This window comes from Myotis yumanensis, unplaced genomic scaffold, assembly GCF_028538775.1.
Source record: "Myotis yumanensis isolate MYYU_CA2020_CCGP unplaced genomic scaffold, mMyoYum1.0.hap1 SCAF_14, whole genome shotgun sequence".
NCBI lineage: Eukaryota > Metazoa > Chordata > Mammalia > Chiroptera > Vespertilionidae > Myotis > Myotis yumanensis.
In genome coordinates this window covers 50366108-50384942 of record NW_027223765.1, presented here as the reverse complement: position 1 = coordinate 50384942, position 18835 = coordinate 50366108, and the positions used below count along the sequence as shown (strand labels likewise).

Below are 18835 nucleotides of genomic sequence, written 5' to 3'. Positions count from 1 at the left end.
ACTAGCACATGGGTGCTATGGGATGGTTCTCTCCCACTCTCGGAGGCTGTGCAGAAATGTGGGTCCAAACCTGATCTTTCAAGAGAGGACACAACCAGGGGTTTTAGCTGAGGTCTCCTAATTTTAAAATGGGGACTCAAATTATTTGTTTGAAACATTGTGTGGGGCAAACCAAACACATTCCTGGGCCCGATGTGGGTTGCCCATTTTACAACTCTGCTCACAGGAACAAAATAATTTCCCATAATATCCAAGGAATCTCAAGGGTCTATGTTTCACTATCTCCTCCAGCAGACACTGCCGATCTGGACACTTTTTATCGTTAATCTAACAACAGTAACAATAGCATGATTCTACTATTTTCCAACCTCAAAATATTTCCAAACACTGACAGATCTATAGCATCAAAACCAGGTGTTATTTGCCCTAAAGAATCTGGAGATGTGACAGGGAAGGGCCTGGGTTCTGCAGAGGCGCTCACTGTCGGCCAGGGCTCTTCAGGTCTGCGTGTGTTGAATTGTGTCTATGAAAGTTGGTCCTAAAGTCTTTTCTAGCTCCGCCTCTCCATCCTCCTCCCCACTCCAGCCACTCTGCCTCCCTCCCAGAGGACAGTGGGTAATGTCTGGAGACATTGTTGCTCGTCCCACCGGGGAAGTGGGGTTCCCCTGGCATCTGGTAGGGGCCAGGGGTGCTGCCAAACCTGCTGTTGTGCACGGGCCACGCCCAGTCACCTCAGCCAGTCCGAGGTGTGTTGTTGTTATCCTGCTAGAAGAATGTGGTCTCTAAGTCTTGAGTCATTATTCCTATAGCTTTAACACCTCATCTTAACCCCTAAAGGATAATATAAGGAGAAGATTTTATTTTTTAAAAAGGTCTTCTACACATCTGCAAAATCTCAGATGTGTCATAGATTGAAAAATCTGCAAATGTACAAGCAACGTTTAGAGGGCTGGAGACAGGACTTCACACAGGACCACAGGGCAGGGGCCCTGTGAGGGGAGGATGCCAAAGGATGGGGCCAGAATTCCCTCCACGGCTCTTGGGCTCCTCTCTGCGCTCAGCCTCCTGAATTTTGGGCGCCGAGGCCAGATCAGAAAAGCGGATTCCCAGGGCTGGTGCATTTCCCTGTCCGGCCAGAAGGCACCCCTGAGGCCAGAAGCCCACATTCTTATTGTTTCACTTTACTGTTGTTTTTGAGTTAGAAAAGCAACCCACATTCATGACAAGCAGGTGACCCCAAAGCAGGGAGAATCGACAGTAGGACTTCCCCGCCTCTGCGCTGCCCCCCGCCCCCGCCTCTGCGCTGCCTCCTCCCCCTCCCCCTCGGAGCTCTGCTCTGAAATGCATTCCGGAGCCAGAGGCAGGGTGTGTGCTTCCAGATCCTCTTCAGAGAAGCAGAGGCCTCCTGAGTAAACCCTGACCATATTTGGGTTCCGTTCCATCAGCAGATGCCTGTCCGCCACTGTGTCCCCCCATCCGTGGCCGGGCTGCTCTGTGGGTGATTCCCAGGACTCGCCTTGGCAGACACTCAGCCCTGTTGGGAATCGCGCGCACTGAGGTCACCGCACGCAAGCGCTGGGTACATGCTAAACCCGCAGCTCGGACAGGGCAGCCCTCAGCCATCTGCCACACGTGAAACTCCCCAGGCTGGCCTCACACTCCCCGGGCTGGCGTCAGCGGGGTCTTTGGCATTTGAAGAGCGGCTGCCAAAGAAGGAAGAACCGTAGGCAGCACGACAAGCCCGGAGCCCGCGGGAGGAGTGCTGTGCTGTGCTGTGCGTGCCCACGGCTGGGCCTGTCCCCTCCTGCCTCTGGCAGGTCTTCAAGGACAGCCTTGTCCCTGGAGGCGGTTCAGGGAGGAAAGCCACGTGGCTTAAAGCGAAGCGCAGGGAGCGAGGAAGGAGCAGGGCTGTGGCTTTCAGAGGGCGTAAGATGACACTTTGGTCCCTCAGCCCCGAGAAGCAGCACACACCAGCCGCTGCTGGACTGTCCCTGGCTTTCCCTGCCCCCCTCGGAGAGCCTGTGGCCTTAGTCCTCATACCCCACCTGAACTAAGGTGTCACAGGGTACGGCCAGTTATTTGATGACTTTGACTAAAAATGTCATCAAAACGAAATTCACTGTCATTCAGATTTATTTTTAAACAATACATGAAATACTTTGCCGGGGAAGTTGAACCACGTATAAAATAAATAGCCAATTAGCTGTCCCATCACGGAGTGGGACACTAGTAAGATACTTGTTTCTTCTCCTTTTCTGTGCCTCTGGGTATTTTTAATGCATGCTAATGACTGCATGATTGAGAGACAGACAGACAGACAGACAGAGAAGCAGAAAGGCAACATTTTAGTCAATAATATCTAGCCAGGGAGAGAGAAGAGAGAAGGGAATTAGGTGGAGGGCAGATGGAGAAGCAAACCACATTGAGCAGGAAAGGAAGCCTGTCCCAGGGTCCGCCATTGGCTAAGCGCTCAGACTTGACACTCAGCCCAGATGGGCTCGGGCTCTCCCCATCCCGCTCGGTCAGGTCTCCGATGTGGTCACTGAAGGTTTGGGAAAGCCGGGGTGTGGGCTGTGGAGGCTGTAAATGAACCAATGACAGCTGGAGCTCCCCCACACCCCCACCTCCCTCTCCCCTTGAAATCCACAGAAGGTGCTTGAGGCACCCAGCCACCCAGTGGGGCAGTGGGAGCACAGATGCAGGTGGTGCGGGTCTCCTTGTGCTGGGGATGGCTGCAGAGCGCAGGACACTGCTGCGAAGGAGGGCGGGGGTCTGCGGTGGCTGCCCCGGGCCCTGCCCCAGCCTCTCCCTCAACCCCTCTCTCCTCAGTGCTCGGTGACCTGCGGGAAGGGCTACAAGCAAAGGCTGGTCTCCTGCAGCGAGATTTATACCGGGAAGGAGAACTATGAGTACGGCCACCAAACTGCCGCCAACTGCCCGGGCACGCAGCCCCCCAGCGTCCACCCCTGCTACCTGAGGGAGTGCCCGGTCTCCGCCACCTGGAGAGTGGGCAACTGGGGCAGCGTAAGTAGATGGTTGTGTTACCCAATCACAGAGTGTGGGATGGAAAACCCCACGGTCACACGGCCTGCCTGCCCTGCCCTGTCATTCTCCTTCTAGGAGAGACCTGGTGAGAAGCAGCCGTGAGCACCTTGCAGTGGGCTTGCTGGGCGCTTAGGTCACTTCCCAGTCGAATGACCTTGGGCAAGGGCAGAACTTCCCGGTCTCAGTTGCCTCACCTGCGACATGGGTGGTTGTGAAGAAGAAAGGGTTAATACCAAAAAAGCACTTATGTCAGAGTGACACATTTTAAGTTGCATACAGTTTCCACAATTGAAAATTAAAAAGCACCTAGAACTTTATCACGTCGCTTTGTGGCTGAGCAGTCTGTGTGGTCTAGTCCTGCATCCGGAACTAGTCCTGTCGTGTAAGGAGTATAAGGGAGGATTTTTATTTTATTTTTTAAAATATATTTTTATTGACTTCAGAGAGGGAGAGAGAAACATCAGTGATGAGAGAGAATCATTGATCGGCCACGCCCCCCACTGGGGATTGAGACTGCAGCCCGGACATGTGCAGGACTGGTTGGAACTGTGAGATCCTGGTTCACAGGTTGACACTCAACCACTGAGCCACACTGGCCAGGCCAAGGGAGAATATTTTACACTGGAGCTGCCCTGGGAAATCACCACAGCCCCCAGCTCCCTGCAGTTCTGGGGTAACTCGCCTGGGCTGACATATCCTGATTGCTCAGGGTCGCCGTGATTGGGCAAAAGTCTAGGAGTTACTGGAAGTGGTTAGCGTGTGAATCCTGGCTCCCCCAGGACCTGGAACAAATTTAACATGGGAGCCCTAATCTCTGCTCTGTACAGACAGAGTCATGGAATTACTACCTAAGGGTCACTGTGAGACTTAAGTGAGAATGTAAAATTGTATCTACATCATATGCACACATGCATATGAAACTGTCGGTAGTAGGCATGCATAAAGGTGTAGAAGTAAAACTCAGCACAGGGACGAGTCCATAGTATGTGCTCGATATGTCAGCTGTGTGTTTCAGCAGCAGAGGGTCTGCAGTGACGCCTGTGCATGGTGCTGACCCGCTGCTGACCCTGCTCTCCTTGCAGTGCTCCGTGTCCTGTGGCCTCGGGGTGCGGCACCGATCCGTGCAGTGCTTGACCAATGAGGACCAGCCCAGCCACCTCTGCCCCGCGGAGCTGAAGCCGGAAGAGAGGAAAACCTGCCATAATATCTACAACTGTAAGTTGGCCGAGCAAAGCCACCTCTCTGGAGCCTGAAAAACAGGGGTTTTTTTGTGTTTTGTTTTGTTTTGTTTTGTTTTAATATATTTTTATTGATATCAGAGAGGAAGGAGAGGGAGAGAGAAATGGAAACATCAATGATCATTGATCGGCTGCCTCCTGCACGCCCCCTACTGGGGATCGAGCCCACAACCTGGGCATGTGCCCTTGACTGGAATCAAACCTGAGACCGTTCAGCCTGCAGGCCGATGCTCTATCCACTGAGCCAAACCATCTAGGGCTGGAGAACAGGATTTCCTGTTCACTTGCTTGCCTGCCCCTTCAGATAAATACGATTTATTTTAAAGAAACTGTCCCCTTGGCTGAAGAGCCTGAGGAGACCCGCCCACTGGGGGCATCTCAGGCCATTTGGCGCCTCATGTTTTGCAGGCGAGTTACCCCAGAGCTGCAGGGAGGTGAAGCATCTGAGTGGCGCCACGGAAGACGGGGAGTATTTCCTGACCGTCCAGGGAAAGCTCCTGAAGGTGAGGCGGCAGTCCTCTTCCTAACACATCGGGAGCGAGCGGCCGGCCCCCCGGCGCTCCGTTCCTGAGCCGCCCCGGGGGGTTTCTGTCTGCCTTTCAGATCTTCTGTGCAGGGATGCAGTCCGACCACCCCAAGGAGTACCTGACCCTGGTGCGCGGGGATGCGGAGAACTTCTCCGAGGTGTACGGGCACAGGTAGGCGAGCTCGGCTCCGGGAGCCCAGCCCTGCAGGCTCCTGGACGCCCCCCGCGCTCACCAGAACTTTCTCTCTGGCCTGCAGGCTGCACAACCCGACCGAATGCCCCTACAACGGGAGCCGGCGCGACGACTGTCAATGTCGGAAGGACTACACGGCGGCCGGCTTCTCCAGCTTCCAGAAGATCAGGATAGACCTGGCCAGCATGCAGATCATAAGTGAGCTCGGGGTGTCGTGTGGGAGTGCTCATCAGTCCCCCACTCGGGCAGCCTGGTGGGCTCGGGGTGTCGTGTGGGAGTGCTCATCAGTCCCCCACTCGGGCAGCCAGGCGGCTGGGCCAGGTGCCCAGGATGCCAAAAGGGACAAGATCCACTGTCCTAGCCCCTGAGGGTGGGTGCTCCCCTCTGGCCCCGCTGGGAAGGTGCCTGGTACAGCGGAGCCCTCAGACCTGTGATGACGAATGGATGGAGGGGATGAAGGCATGTTAAAGGGGTCCTTTGCAGTGGCGGAGTCAGAGCAGCACCCCCAAAAGTGACATCAGAGTTGAGGCCTTGAGGTCAAGCAGGGGTGAGCCGGCACTGGGGACCCAGGTGGCCATGGCTCCCACACACAGTGTTATGCACACACAGGCATAAAGCTAACTTCTTCTGATTGTTGATTCACACAAGATAAATGGAGCCACACAATTACCTTTTAAGACCGGCCTGCGCGTGGGCTGATTTTATACTCTGGCCAACACTGCATTTTTGTCCGGGACATTAATCATGGGAGTGGTTAATGCAGCTCAAACAGCCAAACACGGTCCCCTGAATAGAGGAAAAACAAGCGATGAATAATTAATTTTTCCTCATTAACAAGGTACCCATAATGTTGCACTTCTTCCCTCTTGAGGTGGATTGCACTTGATTGGTACCAAGATATTCCTAATTGCTTTTAGCTAGACCATTAAGGCTAACGGCAGAGTCTGCAGTTTCTCACTCAGGACCCCCCCCCCCCCCGCCCCCAAGCTAAGGCTCAGGGCTCCTGCCAGGGCCCCTTTCCTGCAGGACCGGGGTGAGGGGTCACTCAGATGTCCCTCCCACCACAGTGTGGGAAGCTGCAGGAAGATTCCAGAAAGACACGGCAGAAAGGTAACGAGCCGCCCTGACCTCCAGTTCCCCCAGTGGCAGCTTTTGCAGGATCCCTGACCCCTTACAGGTCACAAGAGCTACAAGACAATTAAAAACATGAGCCCATTGTTTTATGGGCTTTTAAAAAAAAAAAACTACAAGTTAGCCCCAAACTTGAGAAACTGCCATTAATACTTTCAAGATGTGGGTTCTCATTGCTCCACATTTTGGCAATAACACAGTGCCTGGGCCACGGGAGGACAGAGGGAGCCTCGAGGAATGACTCGCCGGGAACGCCTTCCTGACTTCCTTCCCTGGTCCCAAGGCCTCGGAGGGTGAACAGCAGGTTCACCATCCCCGTCGCTCTCTTTACGAGAGGCGGTTCACACATGACATACAGTCATCTCGACCCCCTTGGGGGGCTTCCGCACTGTGAGGAGACAGTCAGGGCTGATAAACCCCAGGGAGAGGCTCTCAGAACCCCAAGGAGGAACAAGCCAGAGCGCATCTGGATGCATTTGCTCACTAATCGTACTGTGTGTTTTTTTTTCCTCTCCCACTCCCTCTTATTATTTCTTTTACTGTTCTCATTCCCTTCGCTCCCCTTGTTAACATCCGGTCCCTTCCCTGCCTCTTTCTCCCGCTGTCGCCTCTCTTCCTCCTTTAACCCTTCTCCAAACTCCACAGCCACTGACTTGCAGTTTGCCAGGACCAGCGAAGGGCATCCCGTGCCCTTTGCCACCGCTGGGGACTGCTACAGCGCCGCCAAGTGCCCGCAGGTATGTGCGGGGAGCCTGTCCCCGGGCCTGGCTGAGGGAATGTAGTCAGGACAGCTGTCTGGTCCCTGCACCAGGAGCCCCTCAAATGCTCACAGCTTCTCATCTAGTCTCATCCCACACCTGGGAGTGTTTCCTAAGGGAACGATCACAGCCACACGCCAAACCTCCACATTCAGCAAAATGCACCTCTTACAATGTAAGCATTTAGAAACAAGTTAGATGCAGGCTAGCAAACAGCTTGGTTAAGCAAATGATAATAAAATGAGTATGATGAAGTCAGTGACATGCTGGTAAATATTTAATGGCTGGCTCTCCAAGAAAGAAAAAAACAGCCCTGCTTTGTAGCGTTTGCCGATTTCCGTGGTACAAATACCTCCCTCCCACCCGCAGGACTGATTTCAAGCCATGGACATTATGTCGCTAAAGGGAGAGCTGGGAGAGATGCAATCAGCTCCCAACAGCCAGTGCAAGAGACCGCCAACACGCCACTGTCCACCATTACAAACCCAGACTGTTACGTGACATAGAGAAGCAGTCACAGACCTCAGACATGTAAACCGTGCCATGCTCAGACGAGGAGCGCACACGTGCCACCTCCCCCTGCATTGGCGCTTCGCAGCACCGCTGCCCGCAGGCCTCCTGCCCATTCTCCCGTGCCACAGGGTTTAGCTCTCCTTCTGCAACATCAGCCTGGCTGTCACCACCAGCCTTTGCAGGACAAACAAGGAGCGAGGTGATTGGCAGGGGAACGTGGCCCGGGTTTCCTTTGGTTCCCAGGAGGCCGGAATCTCCCTTCTGCCTGTGCACCTTGGCAGGCCGGGGGAGGGGCTGGGGGATGTCTCCGGGATCCCAGGGTAGATGTTCACCAGCCACAGGGACCGTCCAAAGACAAACACATCTGAATTGTCTTTTAAGAAGTGTTTTCTCAGCCCGGAGCTGTAGAACGCATTGCTAAACGTTCCAGAGGAGTGAAAAGGAAGCTCTCAGGGGAGAAGGAACATAAACAGAGGACACGATGGTGAAAGGGGCCTTTTCTCCATGACCCAGGCCTGGAAACGTTTGAAGTGCAGCTTCTTTAGAGCAGTTGGGGACTTCAAACACCCCCTGTACGGGCTGCATTTTAACAGCGAATAGACTGGCCCGCCCTGCCTTTGTCAGCTGTCCCAGGGGTCTCTCTTTTCTGGATGCGCATCTTTTGGGGAAATAACTGGAGTGAATTCGCATTCATTTATTTTACTAATTTAGAGACAAATGAACGGATTGATTTGCTAAGTCCTGACTTTGAAGCAGTTGCTAAGTGAGCAAAGGGGAAGCCAGGGAGAGGCTGATTTGTATTTTTTCCCAGCCCATTCCTCGAACCATATTGGATACTTAACGAATTCTTTCCCTTTATTGAGCACCAGCGAGGTAGATGAACACCCTGAGTTTTCGAATGGGTTTTTCAGGAAAGGTCTGGAAAGCAGGGCTGTGCGAGCTGCTCCAGGACGGTTTATCCTCTGACCTGGCGGGTGCACAGAAGTCAAAGCGAGGTGCTCTGACAGTCTGCTCCTCCTGCCTCATCCATCGCTGCCGCTTTGGGGATTCACTTATCATAAGGGGGGAGGGATCCCCAAGAGCCCTCACCGGAGCATATGCCAGAATATGTATGTATTTTAAATCATAACCCAGTGGATGCCACGTTGTCAGTGACTTTTTGATGCTGGCATTAGCAGCATTTGTTGTTTACTAGGCTCTAGGCCAGTGATGGCGAACCTTTTGAGCTCGCGTGTCAGCATTTTGAAAAACCCTAACTTAACTCTGGTGCCGTGTCACATATAGAAATTTTTTGATATTTGCAACCATAGTAGAACAAAGACATATATTTTTGGTATTTATTTTATATATTTAAATGCCATTTAACAAAGAAAAATCAACCAAAAAAATGAGTTCACGTGTCACCTCAGACACGCATGTCATAGGTTCGCCATCACTGCTCTAGGCCCCATGCTCAGCATTGTAAGTCAGCGTCGCATTGGACCCCCACAGCATCCTATGAGAATACCCCCTCCTGACAGGTGGGGACACGGCGTGTCGAACGGCTGGGTGCCTGTCCAGACCCACGCAGCAGGTGCGCCGTGGAGGCTGGGTTTGATCCCAGGTGTCGGAGTGCAAGTGGCAGCCCTGCTTGTCTGGCTGATCCTGTTTCCAGGCAGGATTTCTGCTGCGTTCACTCTCCTCCGAGCAGAGAGCAAACCCTGAGGCATATCCTTCGCAAAGCTCTCTGGGTCATCTAGTGTATGCATGGCTCTTCATTACTGCTTCTCTTTTAAACCAGCAACAGAGGGAGTAGCCAAAACTCTCCTGCCCTTTCGACCCTGAAGATAGGCCTTGGGACAAGGATGCCCCTGACTAGGGTGAGATAGGACAGAGGTCTCTCCCCCCTGGCTGTCCTCAGCTTTAGAGCTGGGACACTTGCTGCCAATCAAATCCCTGAACTGGAAAAGGAGGAGAGAGCAGGAGGGCATGTTCCATTCAGGTGTGTCACCTGCTCAGAGGGGCAGCTCAGACCCTGGATACCAGGTCCGGGGACGCTGAGCAGATCAAGTCTACCTTCTGCAGTGCAGGTGGGATAGGCCGGTGCCTGGGAAGCAGGATGGAGAGGGAGAAATGAAAGGGGTCCCCGGGAACGGTGTGGTCTGGGCATGAGAGGGGCTGTGTACCAGTCCTGGGGCAGGGGTGACAGAAGACAAGTGGCCTGGGGGTAATCCAACCGGCAGAAGCCAGTGTCTGAGGACCACAAGGGCAGCTTTGCCTCGGCACAGTCACTCAGGGACGCTCAGATTGACCACCACCAACCCTAGGGGCTGTCACAGGATAATCCCAGGGCACATTTGAAGATTTCAGCTATGCTGCCAGATAATGAGTTGCCTTCTAACCCCCTCTTATTCACACGCTAGATCAGATAACGTTAATTTGTGAACCAGGAATCAGGAAGTTACTGAGCCTCATGCAGCCTGGACTTGGAAACCCCTGTCGGGGAAGCGAGCACCCCCACATTGCTGCAGCTCAGCTTAGCTCGCTCATGGACCCCAGAAAACAGGACCATTACCTCCACTTGCAGACAGACAAGCCGAGGGCCCCAGGGGCTGAAAAAATGTGTCAGGGTCTCACTGCCCTAAAAAAGAGCTGAATTTACACCCAGCTCGCCCTCCTTGCATTACGGCTTTTGACAAAGGACTGGGTGGTTTGGTTCAGGAGAAAGCGTTCGCCCTGAGCCTGTCCACGCGGATTGTTTTCACTCCGGAACTGCTCACGGGGAGTAAACCTCTAGAACAGCGGTTCTCAACCTGTGGGTCGCGACCCCTTTGGGGGTCGAATGACCCTTTCACAGGGGTCGCCTAAACACATCCTGCATATGGGATATTTACATTACGATTCATAACAGTAGCAACATTACAGTTATGAAGTAGCAATGAAAATAATTTTATGGTTGGGGGTCACCACAACATGAGGAACTGTATTAAAGGGTCCCGGCATTAGGAAGGTTGAGAACCACTGCTCTAGAAGAAACTATTTCAGGTGCCTCTGCGAAGCCGTTTTTGAGAGAGAGAGGAAGGGGTCAGAGACAGATGGGAAAAGCAAGAGAACAGCTCTCTGCACCGCCTCCTTAGGAAGAAACATGGAAACAGCCCAAGGACATGTCTCCATAGGAACCCCAGTGGCCTGGAGGCGGGGCCGTGGCGGGGCGGTGTTCCCTGGGCCAGAGGGGTCCGGGGCCGGGAGCAGGCCGCGCGCGCCCTCTGCTGGCCGCCCGGGAGACCGCGCCGCTCCTTTGAAGTCCCGCCCTGCTGTGCTCAGTACCCAGTGCTCTGCGCGGGGAGCCCAAGCCCAGGAAGCTTTGGCAGCGAGATCTTGTTAGAAAAATTAGGTTGTGGCATTTTGTTCCCGAAGGAATCTGATAATTATGGGCAACATCGGGGTTGCTGCGTTAGCTGAGAGCAAAGACTTTGAAGTCAGGAAAATGGGGGTTGCACTGCACCCTGAAGCCAAGCGCTCTGCTGGGCCTCAGTTTCCCCATCTGCGAAGAAAACGCCTTTCCTAGAGCTCTCGCGATGATGGATGAGACGATGCTTGTAAAGTGTCTGGCCCAGACCTACTCCCCCTCCTCCCCCCCAAAAGAAACCCTTCCTCATGAGTCACTCGTTATGAATTACCACCCGCCTCCTTTCCAAGCTCCCTTTGCGCGGCCTTTGCTTGGGACGTCACGTGGACTAACAAGCGTTCTCCTTGGCCGTTTTCCAGGGTCGTTTCAGCATCAACCTTTACGGAACAGGCCTCTCTTTAACCGAGTCCGCCAGATGGATCTCGCAGGGGAACTATGCCGTCTCCAACATTAAGAAGTCGCCGGTAAGGGGACCGCTGAGTGGAGGGCGGGCGTGGTGTCTCTCTCTTCCCTCTCCCCTCCCTTCCTATCCCTGTCCTCTGCGGTGTACGCATGTGCTGTCCCTTTCCACAAACCATTTTTGCAAAGTGTCAGAAAACTCAGGAAATGAGTCACAGGTGAGAGTTCTCCGTGGCGATGTGAGCGGGACATGCAGGTGGTAGTCGGTGCTGCCAGGAGGCGGGAGCAGGAAAGCCACGCGGGGAGTGTGAGCACCGGACGCCTTGCCATTAGCCGACATGAGAGACCCTTTTATGAACTTAGGGGAGAGGATGTTTAAGAAAAATCGAAATACAAACAGGGCTGGAAAAAAAGGATAACTCGGGTGAAATGTGTGGAGAGTTGGGGAAACACGCATGGGTTCTACAGTAGTCAGTTTTTCATGCTCTAAAACCTCGCGCCTCAAGGTGTGTCCCTGTGGCTAGAACATCGGGATCACCTGGGAGCTGGATGCAGCTTGGGGCGCAGGCTCTGAGCGTCTGCACTGGAGGAAGTTGCCAGGTGGTGCTAATGCTACAGCTTGAGACGCCCTGATCCGGCCTGGGTGTCCGTTAGAATCACCTGGGGGAGCTTAACATGCACGTGCCCTGGCCCTGCTTGTCACGGGAGGGGCATCCCTGAAGCAGGGGTAGAATGTGAAGTTCCGGGGTGATTCTAATGTTCACTGCCCTTCCCAGCTCCCTCAGAAGCCCTGTGAACCTGTGGCAGGAACCTGGCCCAGGGACATGTGGGGAACTTACAGAAGACCACCCATGGCCCCGGGCTGACCCCAGACATGACCCCGTCCCAAGGCCCCTCGGGACTGTGAGGAGGGGAGGGGACAAGAGAACTGGAAATGGGGTGTTATTCCAAAGGAGAGCTGCCAGAAAGAATACCGGAGGCCCAGTATTAGAATTAATTTTTAAATAAACAAGGAAGCCTTTTTTTATTACTATGTCTTCAGCATCACATGCGGCATATTTATTGTAAAAAGTATCTGTTGTTGATCTGAAATTCACCTCTGCTTGGGCATCCTGTATTTTTAGTTGCTAATCCTGTCAGATCAGAATATAACGAAGCAGCTCAATCTGCTTCCCCTTGGGAAAGGCAGAATCACCCCATTGTGACTTCCCAGGAAAATCTCAGTTTCCCGGTTCCCTTGTTTTAAGCTGCCAAAGTTATAGTTGTGTCTATGAAAAAACAACAACAAACGGTCTCACTCCCTCTTGTCTCAGCCAATCAACTACCTCTAATTAGATTGATTACTCATAAATCAATCATTGCACTGAAGGGATGGAGAGAGCTGAGAGCAGCGCACACGTGCTTTACGATGTGCCCTGCCCTCCAGGGCCTACACATTATTATGTTTCAGTGACCCAGAGGAACAAAAAACTAATTAACTGCCCCAAACATGGTCAGACATGAAACATCATTATGTAGGAAACCATCTATGTAAACTGTGTTACAAGTTTCAATTCTGTTTGGCAGCCAAAGTCAATATCGCAGTTTTATTCAAGAAACTGAAAATAATTACAGCCGGGAGCGCCACCTTGTGGAAACAATGATTACTACCGGACAAGATCCCCTGCTGCTCCCCCAGCTTTGGGTGTGGTGTCCCCTGTGCAGGAGGGAATGGCTTCCACAGTTGCCTGTCAGCATTTTCTTTCTAAATCTTGGTGTTCCAGGACAGTTCAGAGAGCCTGAGCTCAAAATAACCGCCAGGGCCTGTGGAGCATTCCTTATGCCTCCCCTGGAGCCAGACTGAGCCATCGCTCGCTGCAGGCAGCCCCTGGAAGCAGCCCCTGGAAAGGCCGCTCTTCCCGCCTGATCCCAGGGATACTCCATGGGAATAGGCCTCAGCAGCCAAAGGCACTTGGAAGAAAGCTTGTATTTTCTTTCCTTCTCGAAGCATCACAGCAAGCATGGGGCATGAGAGGTGGGACTACAGTACACAGGGTGGAAAGCTGTGACTTTATTCAAACTAGCGGTCCCCTGCATCAGTGGTTCTCAGACCCGTGCCTGCGTCTGCACCACCTCCGGGGCTGGCTGGGGAGGCCCAAATGGACATTCCAACAACGTTGGGGCGGGGGGTGGGGGGCACGTAGAGCACTCACCAGCGTGGGCCTGGCTTCTGGCAGAGCGGTGCTCCCCCTGTGGGAGTGCACTGACCACCAGGGGGCAGCTCCTGCATTGAGTGTCTGCCTCCTGGTGGTCAGTGCGCATCATAGCGACCAGTTGTTCAGCCGATTTGCATATTAGCCTTTTATTATATAGGATTACTGTTCCAACATTTTTTCAGCCCTGAGGCTGGCCACAGTTTTTAGGAGCTGGTGGAGGTGGCGAAGGAAGCAGGCTTCCTTGAGATGAACATGGAAGGCCAAGGGACTGCAGGCTGAGCCAAGGCTGAGCCTGGGCCTGCTGGTACCCACAGCACCACGTGGATTTTGTCCACATGGGACCCCACCCAGGAGTGAGGCAGGTGGAACAGCCCCTTGGCCCAGGGACCGGCCTCTAGGCAAAGGCTTTCTCTGCACCTGCGTGGCTCAGGTGCTAATGCGTTTCTACTCTGCTTGTGTGTGAGGGACAGACAGACAGAAAGGGGTGTGTGGCCCACAGCTGAGAGCGGAGGGAGAAGGAAAGGAGGTCCCGTCGGGCTGCATGGGAGAGGCACCCCCTCTGTGGGCACCTAGGGAAGAGGGGGCTGGAGGCCTGTGTTCTGAGACCTCCGGCCTGGCCCCAGGGCCCGCTGACAATCCTGTGCAGTTGTGGGGGGGGGGGGGGGGCGGGGAGGGTAGAGGAAGAGCTGTAATAGAAGAATCGTTCTGAAATGTAAAATGAGTGAAGGTTGTGCTGCCGTAGAGGAGATAGACTCGGTGCCTGTCCACCTCACTTACAGCCAGTGGCGTGAAGGTAGCAGGAGGTAAATGTGTGTTTGTGGGACAGAAGCAGGTCTCCTTTCTCTACCGTGGGCTGCCTCCCACCCGCGATTCCTTCTGAGAACCCAGCTGTCTGCCACGTGTAAAGGTCACACTGCAGACAGTGTAGTGAAACCACCTTACACGCCTGTGCTTCTACACTGTGCATCCCTGTAGAAATCAGGCACGCTTCTACAGATACTCATATGTATGCGACTCTCTGGGGCCGGATTGAAAGTGTATGTACATCCACATGCCATGTTTTATGGGCAGTTTCACCACCAGCACACGCCAAAGAAAGGTAAATGCACTCACTCCAGGCCCAGACGTGCTGGCTTGGCTGAGGCACTGGGAGACCTCCCCTCTCAGATTGACTGAGGAAACAGAGAAGTTGGGGAAAGTATGAAATAGAAACCATCCTTAATGGTGCAGAGAGTCATTCATCTCCATATATGTAAGAGCTCAAACAGGCCGGCTAACCACATGTTCATTGAAGTCATAGGGCTTATTTCTAGAAAGCTCCATTTGCTCTAGTGAAGAACTAAAAACAATTTACAATTACTGATCTGTTGTAGGGGAGTGGGTGCTTCTAAAATGCTGGAAAACAGACCCTTTTCTCAGAAATAGGCACTGTTTCCATGGCAACTTTATGCTACGCATTTCCCCAGTACGTTTTGTTGTTGCTGTTGTTTTGTAATAAAAATAAGTTTGGGGTTAGTTTTTATCTAAATCACATTAGCTGAGTCCCAATTAATGAAATAACATGACAGTTGCAAAGTCATTATCAACGGTTTTACAAGTACCAGCCTTTCCTCGTCTCCATGACAACAGGCAATGATGGAGATGCACAGAGGAAATACACCCTCATGATACAGACAGCGAATATTCCACAAATATTAGGTTAAGTACTAGGCCAAGCACTGTACATGCCTTCATTGACTCACAGCAAACCTGTCAGGAGAGACTAATATCACCCCCGTTTCCAGGCGCCCCGGCTTACAGTTACTTAAAGATGCAGCACCGGCCGCCGGGTCCTCTCTCCGCCGGGTCAGCAGAGAGTTTGGGTGAAGCTCAAGCTTTGACGAGACAGAGGCATTCTAGCATGTTGGCATCCTACGACCACCAGACCAATTCCCAGCCTGGGAGCAGGTTCCTGGCTAGAAGCTTGGTCTGTCTTCAGATCCAGTTGCTGGCATCAGACTCGCTCCAGAACTCACATGGGCCTGAAAACCAGGGCCATCGGGGTGATAGAAACCCCCAACTCATCTCACTCATACTCCAAGGCATGCACATGTGAGAGAGAGAACCTAACTTGTTCTCTTTATTTGTTAAATTGGCCAAGTTCTATGTCTAATAAGAGTAGCCTTATTTGCAAGAGACTTTCCTAATTTGGCCATAAGAACCAAATATTCATGGCCTTTGACCCAGTTCTGGGAATGTAGCCCAAATGCAGGCACACGATGGCCCATCACAGTGTTACTTCCAATAGTGGATGGCATATGGGGAACATCTAAGATGCCAAACACTGTGCAGAGTGGAGGGGGGGGGGCGGGTAGCACGACTTGGTGAATTTCCACAGTGGGGGAGACGCCAGTTAGACAAGTTCTCCCTCACATGGTGAAGCGTTAGGAGAACTAACTAGCAGAGTGATCTGGATCCCAGGTCAAAAAGCAGAATGCGCCTCAGCCTCATTCATTCATTCATTCATTCATTCAACAGATGCGTATTTCGTATCACTCTGAGCCACACAGGGTGGGGGAGACGCAGGTTCAGTGTGAGTGTGTGAAGCACACTTATTTTTGTATTGCTGTTTATTAACTATTGCCTTATTTTCCATATGTACCCCTGCAAACATGCATTTGCCAGCCCGGGGCTCACCTTCTAGCAGGAAGACAGGTGTAAAGGAAGAACTGCCTATCTTTACAGGCTGCTGTGTAGCAGTCACTGGGTCAGGAAGGCATGTCAAGGGAAGGGCCCTGGGCTGGGTCCTGAAGGTCTTACCAGTCGAAAGTTGGGCTGACCCAGTGCACGCAGAGGGCAAGGAGGAGAGCGAGCTCCAGGTAGAGGAGCGACATGTGAACAGGCCCAGTGTACAGAGCACATCAGAAAAGCAGCCCAAAGAAATTCCCGGAGCAGGGCAGGGGAGAGGGAAGTGATGATATCTGGAGTGAACACCCAGGACTTTAGGTCAGGGGTGGGGAACGTCCGGCCCGCGGGCCATGTAGGGCCCACAAAATCATTGGGTTTGGCCTTGCCAAGGCATTAGGGGGTGCGTTAATTAAATGTTTGACCAAATGTAGCAGGCTGAATTTTAAGTTGATAATTTTGTATGGCCTGTGAATGAGGTTATAACTATGCAAATGGCCCCAGGCAGAGAAGAGGTGCCCCACCCCTACTCTAGATCAAGGCTTGGAAAACTTTCTCTGCTAAGGACAGGTTTATTTTCTCTGGACATATTTATTTGGCTATTGCAATAGAACGAGATTTCATGGGTAAACTGTTTCCATTCTTAGCTAACAAATGAGCGACTTTGAAACTTCTTTACGCATTGCATTTTTTATTTTTACAAAGAAATTATGCTTCGGTGAGATACTCCTTTTTAAACATTCTGAACTCAGGGCCTTGCTCTCCCGTGAGTTGGGAACATTGTGATGAAGGCCGAGTTTGGTAACAGGTTTAGCAGCGGCCGCCAACCCATGGTCTGCAGAACACTGTTGGTCTGTGAGGTCCGGAAGGTTGCGACCACTGGTTTAGAGTGTTTCTCCTCACACAGCTGTGATGTCATTGTGTGATAACACCCAGGCTTTGCCCTCTCAATTTGATAACGTGATAATCCACCCAGCACTGTACCTCAAAAGTGTAGCATCCAGAGTCTACTTTTTTCTTCGTTTTGACACTAGTAATAAAAAATAAAGCAGAATGTTATGATATAGAATACGCCTGGCACTCAAAGCACTGCCGACTGAAGAGGTGGCCCTGTGATTGGCAGTGTGCAGAGTAGCAATATAGAGCAAGAGAGCTGTCCCAGCTACTCAACCCTGGAGTCATGGAGTGAATGAACAAGGCTACGTTTCAATCAAACTTTATGGGCAGTGAAACTTGAATTTTATAAAATTTTCACCTGTCAAGAAGTATTATTATTATTATTATTATTTGCTTCTTCTAAACTGTTTAAAAATGTACACATGCCCTGGCCGGTAGCTCAGTTGGTTAGAGCATCATTCTGATGCGCCAAGGATGTGGGTTCGATCCCTGGTCAGGGCACATACAAGAAGCAAGCAATGAATGCATCAATAAGTGGAACAACAAATCAATGTTTCTCTCTGTGTGTCTCCCCCTTCCTCTCTCTCCAAATTAATAAATAAAAAAATAAAATTAAAACGTCAACACTGTTGCTGACCTGTGGGCCATCCGGAGGTGGGTGGCAGGCTGCCCTGCGCCCACGGCCGTCAACCTGCTTCGCCTCACGGTGAGGGACAGGCCTCGCTGCCTTTCAGAAGGCCCGCCCCCTGTGTGCGCAGGAGCGATTGCCTGCAGAGCCAGGGCAAGCGCTGGAAACGCCAGCCACGCGGGTGGTCTGATGTCATGCGTCTCCTTGCAGGATGGCACCCGAGTCGTGGGGACATGCGGCGGTTACTGTGGGAAATGCACTCCGTCCTCGGGCACTGGCCTGGAGGTTCAGATTTTATAGTTAAGGTAAGTCAGTTCTGTCTGTCTGTCTGTCTGTCTATCTCTCTATCTATCTACCTCATTCTTTTCGCAGCCTGATGAGTAACAAATGTGGCCAGGCCCGTTGCCCAGGACTGTCCTGCCTTTTCCTCCCCTGCTCATCTGCCCTCCACCCTGGGGTATGAGGCTTCCTGCGTCAGCTTGGCTGCAGAGCCGGTTAAATGCTGCTACTGGGCTCCGTCTCAGCAGGTCCTGCCTCAGTGGGTCTCTGGTAGATGCAGGAATCTGTATTGTTAGGACAAAGAATTCTGGTGTGGGTGACTCAACTTTGCGAATGCTGCCTGGAGTGTTGTAATAATAATACTTAGGGTGTTCACTGCGCCCTGACTGTGTGCCCGGCACCACACTCAGCACTTTGCAGGCATCATTTCATGGAATCCTCACAAGAAAGCCGCACATGGGGCTGTGATCCTCGTTTCACAGATGGGAGCCGCGGCCCACACAGTAGGCAGTTGGCCTGTGGGCACAATGAGTCCCCTTGGCAGAGCCCGGGCCTGTCCTCCCAGAGCCCCTGCCCTCCTGACTGCACTGTGGCACACACTTTGGGTGCAATTGGAAGCTTGTTAAACATGCAGAACCCCAGGCCTCCCCTTAGGCCCGTGAAACCAGAATCTGCATCCCTAGGAGAGTCGTGCTTGCTGAAGCTTGGCAATCCCTGGTCTCACCACAGTATGCCGACAAGTGCCTTCTCTGCCGGGCAGAGGGCGGATTGGTCCCGCTTTTTCTTGCCCCAGCGCCCTCAGCCACAAGGGAAGAACTCAACCCACTCATATGACCTCCCACTAGTTGCCGTCCAGTTTCCAGCAGCCCATGATCCTGGGAAGCTCTTAGGAGAACCTAGTTGTCACTTATAAAGCAGTATTTCAAGGCTCAGTTAAACATCTAAATTCAAAATTATGGTCTCAAGTTAGGATTATTTCCT

The 18835-nt window shown here is 52.4% G+C and overlaps 1 protein-coding gene across 1 annotated transcript in view; it reads left to right on the top strand.

Annotated features, from left to right (window-relative positions):
- Positions 1-18835, top strand: part of ADAMTS9 (ADAM metallopeptidase with thrombospondin type 1 motif 9) — a 156177-nt gene that overhangs the window by 135039 nt on the left and 2303 nt on the right. Inside the window, exons 32-39 of the mRNA XM_070390944.1 lie at positions 2830-3024; positions 4128-4260; positions 4692-4786; positions 4887-4981; positions 5067-5200; positions 6779-6870; positions 11152-11256; positions 17786-17880. Coding sequence (XP_070247045.1) covers positions 2830-3024; positions 4128-4260; positions 4692-4786; positions 4887-4981; positions 5067-5200; positions 6779-6870; positions 11152-11256; positions 17786-17875 — 939 coding nt within the window. The 3' untranslated portion in view covers positions 17876-17880. The remainder of the gene's footprint in view (positions 1-2829; positions 3025-4127; positions 4261-4691; positions 4787-4886; positions 4982-5066; positions 5201-6778; positions 6871-11151; positions 11257-17785; positions 17881-18835) is intronic.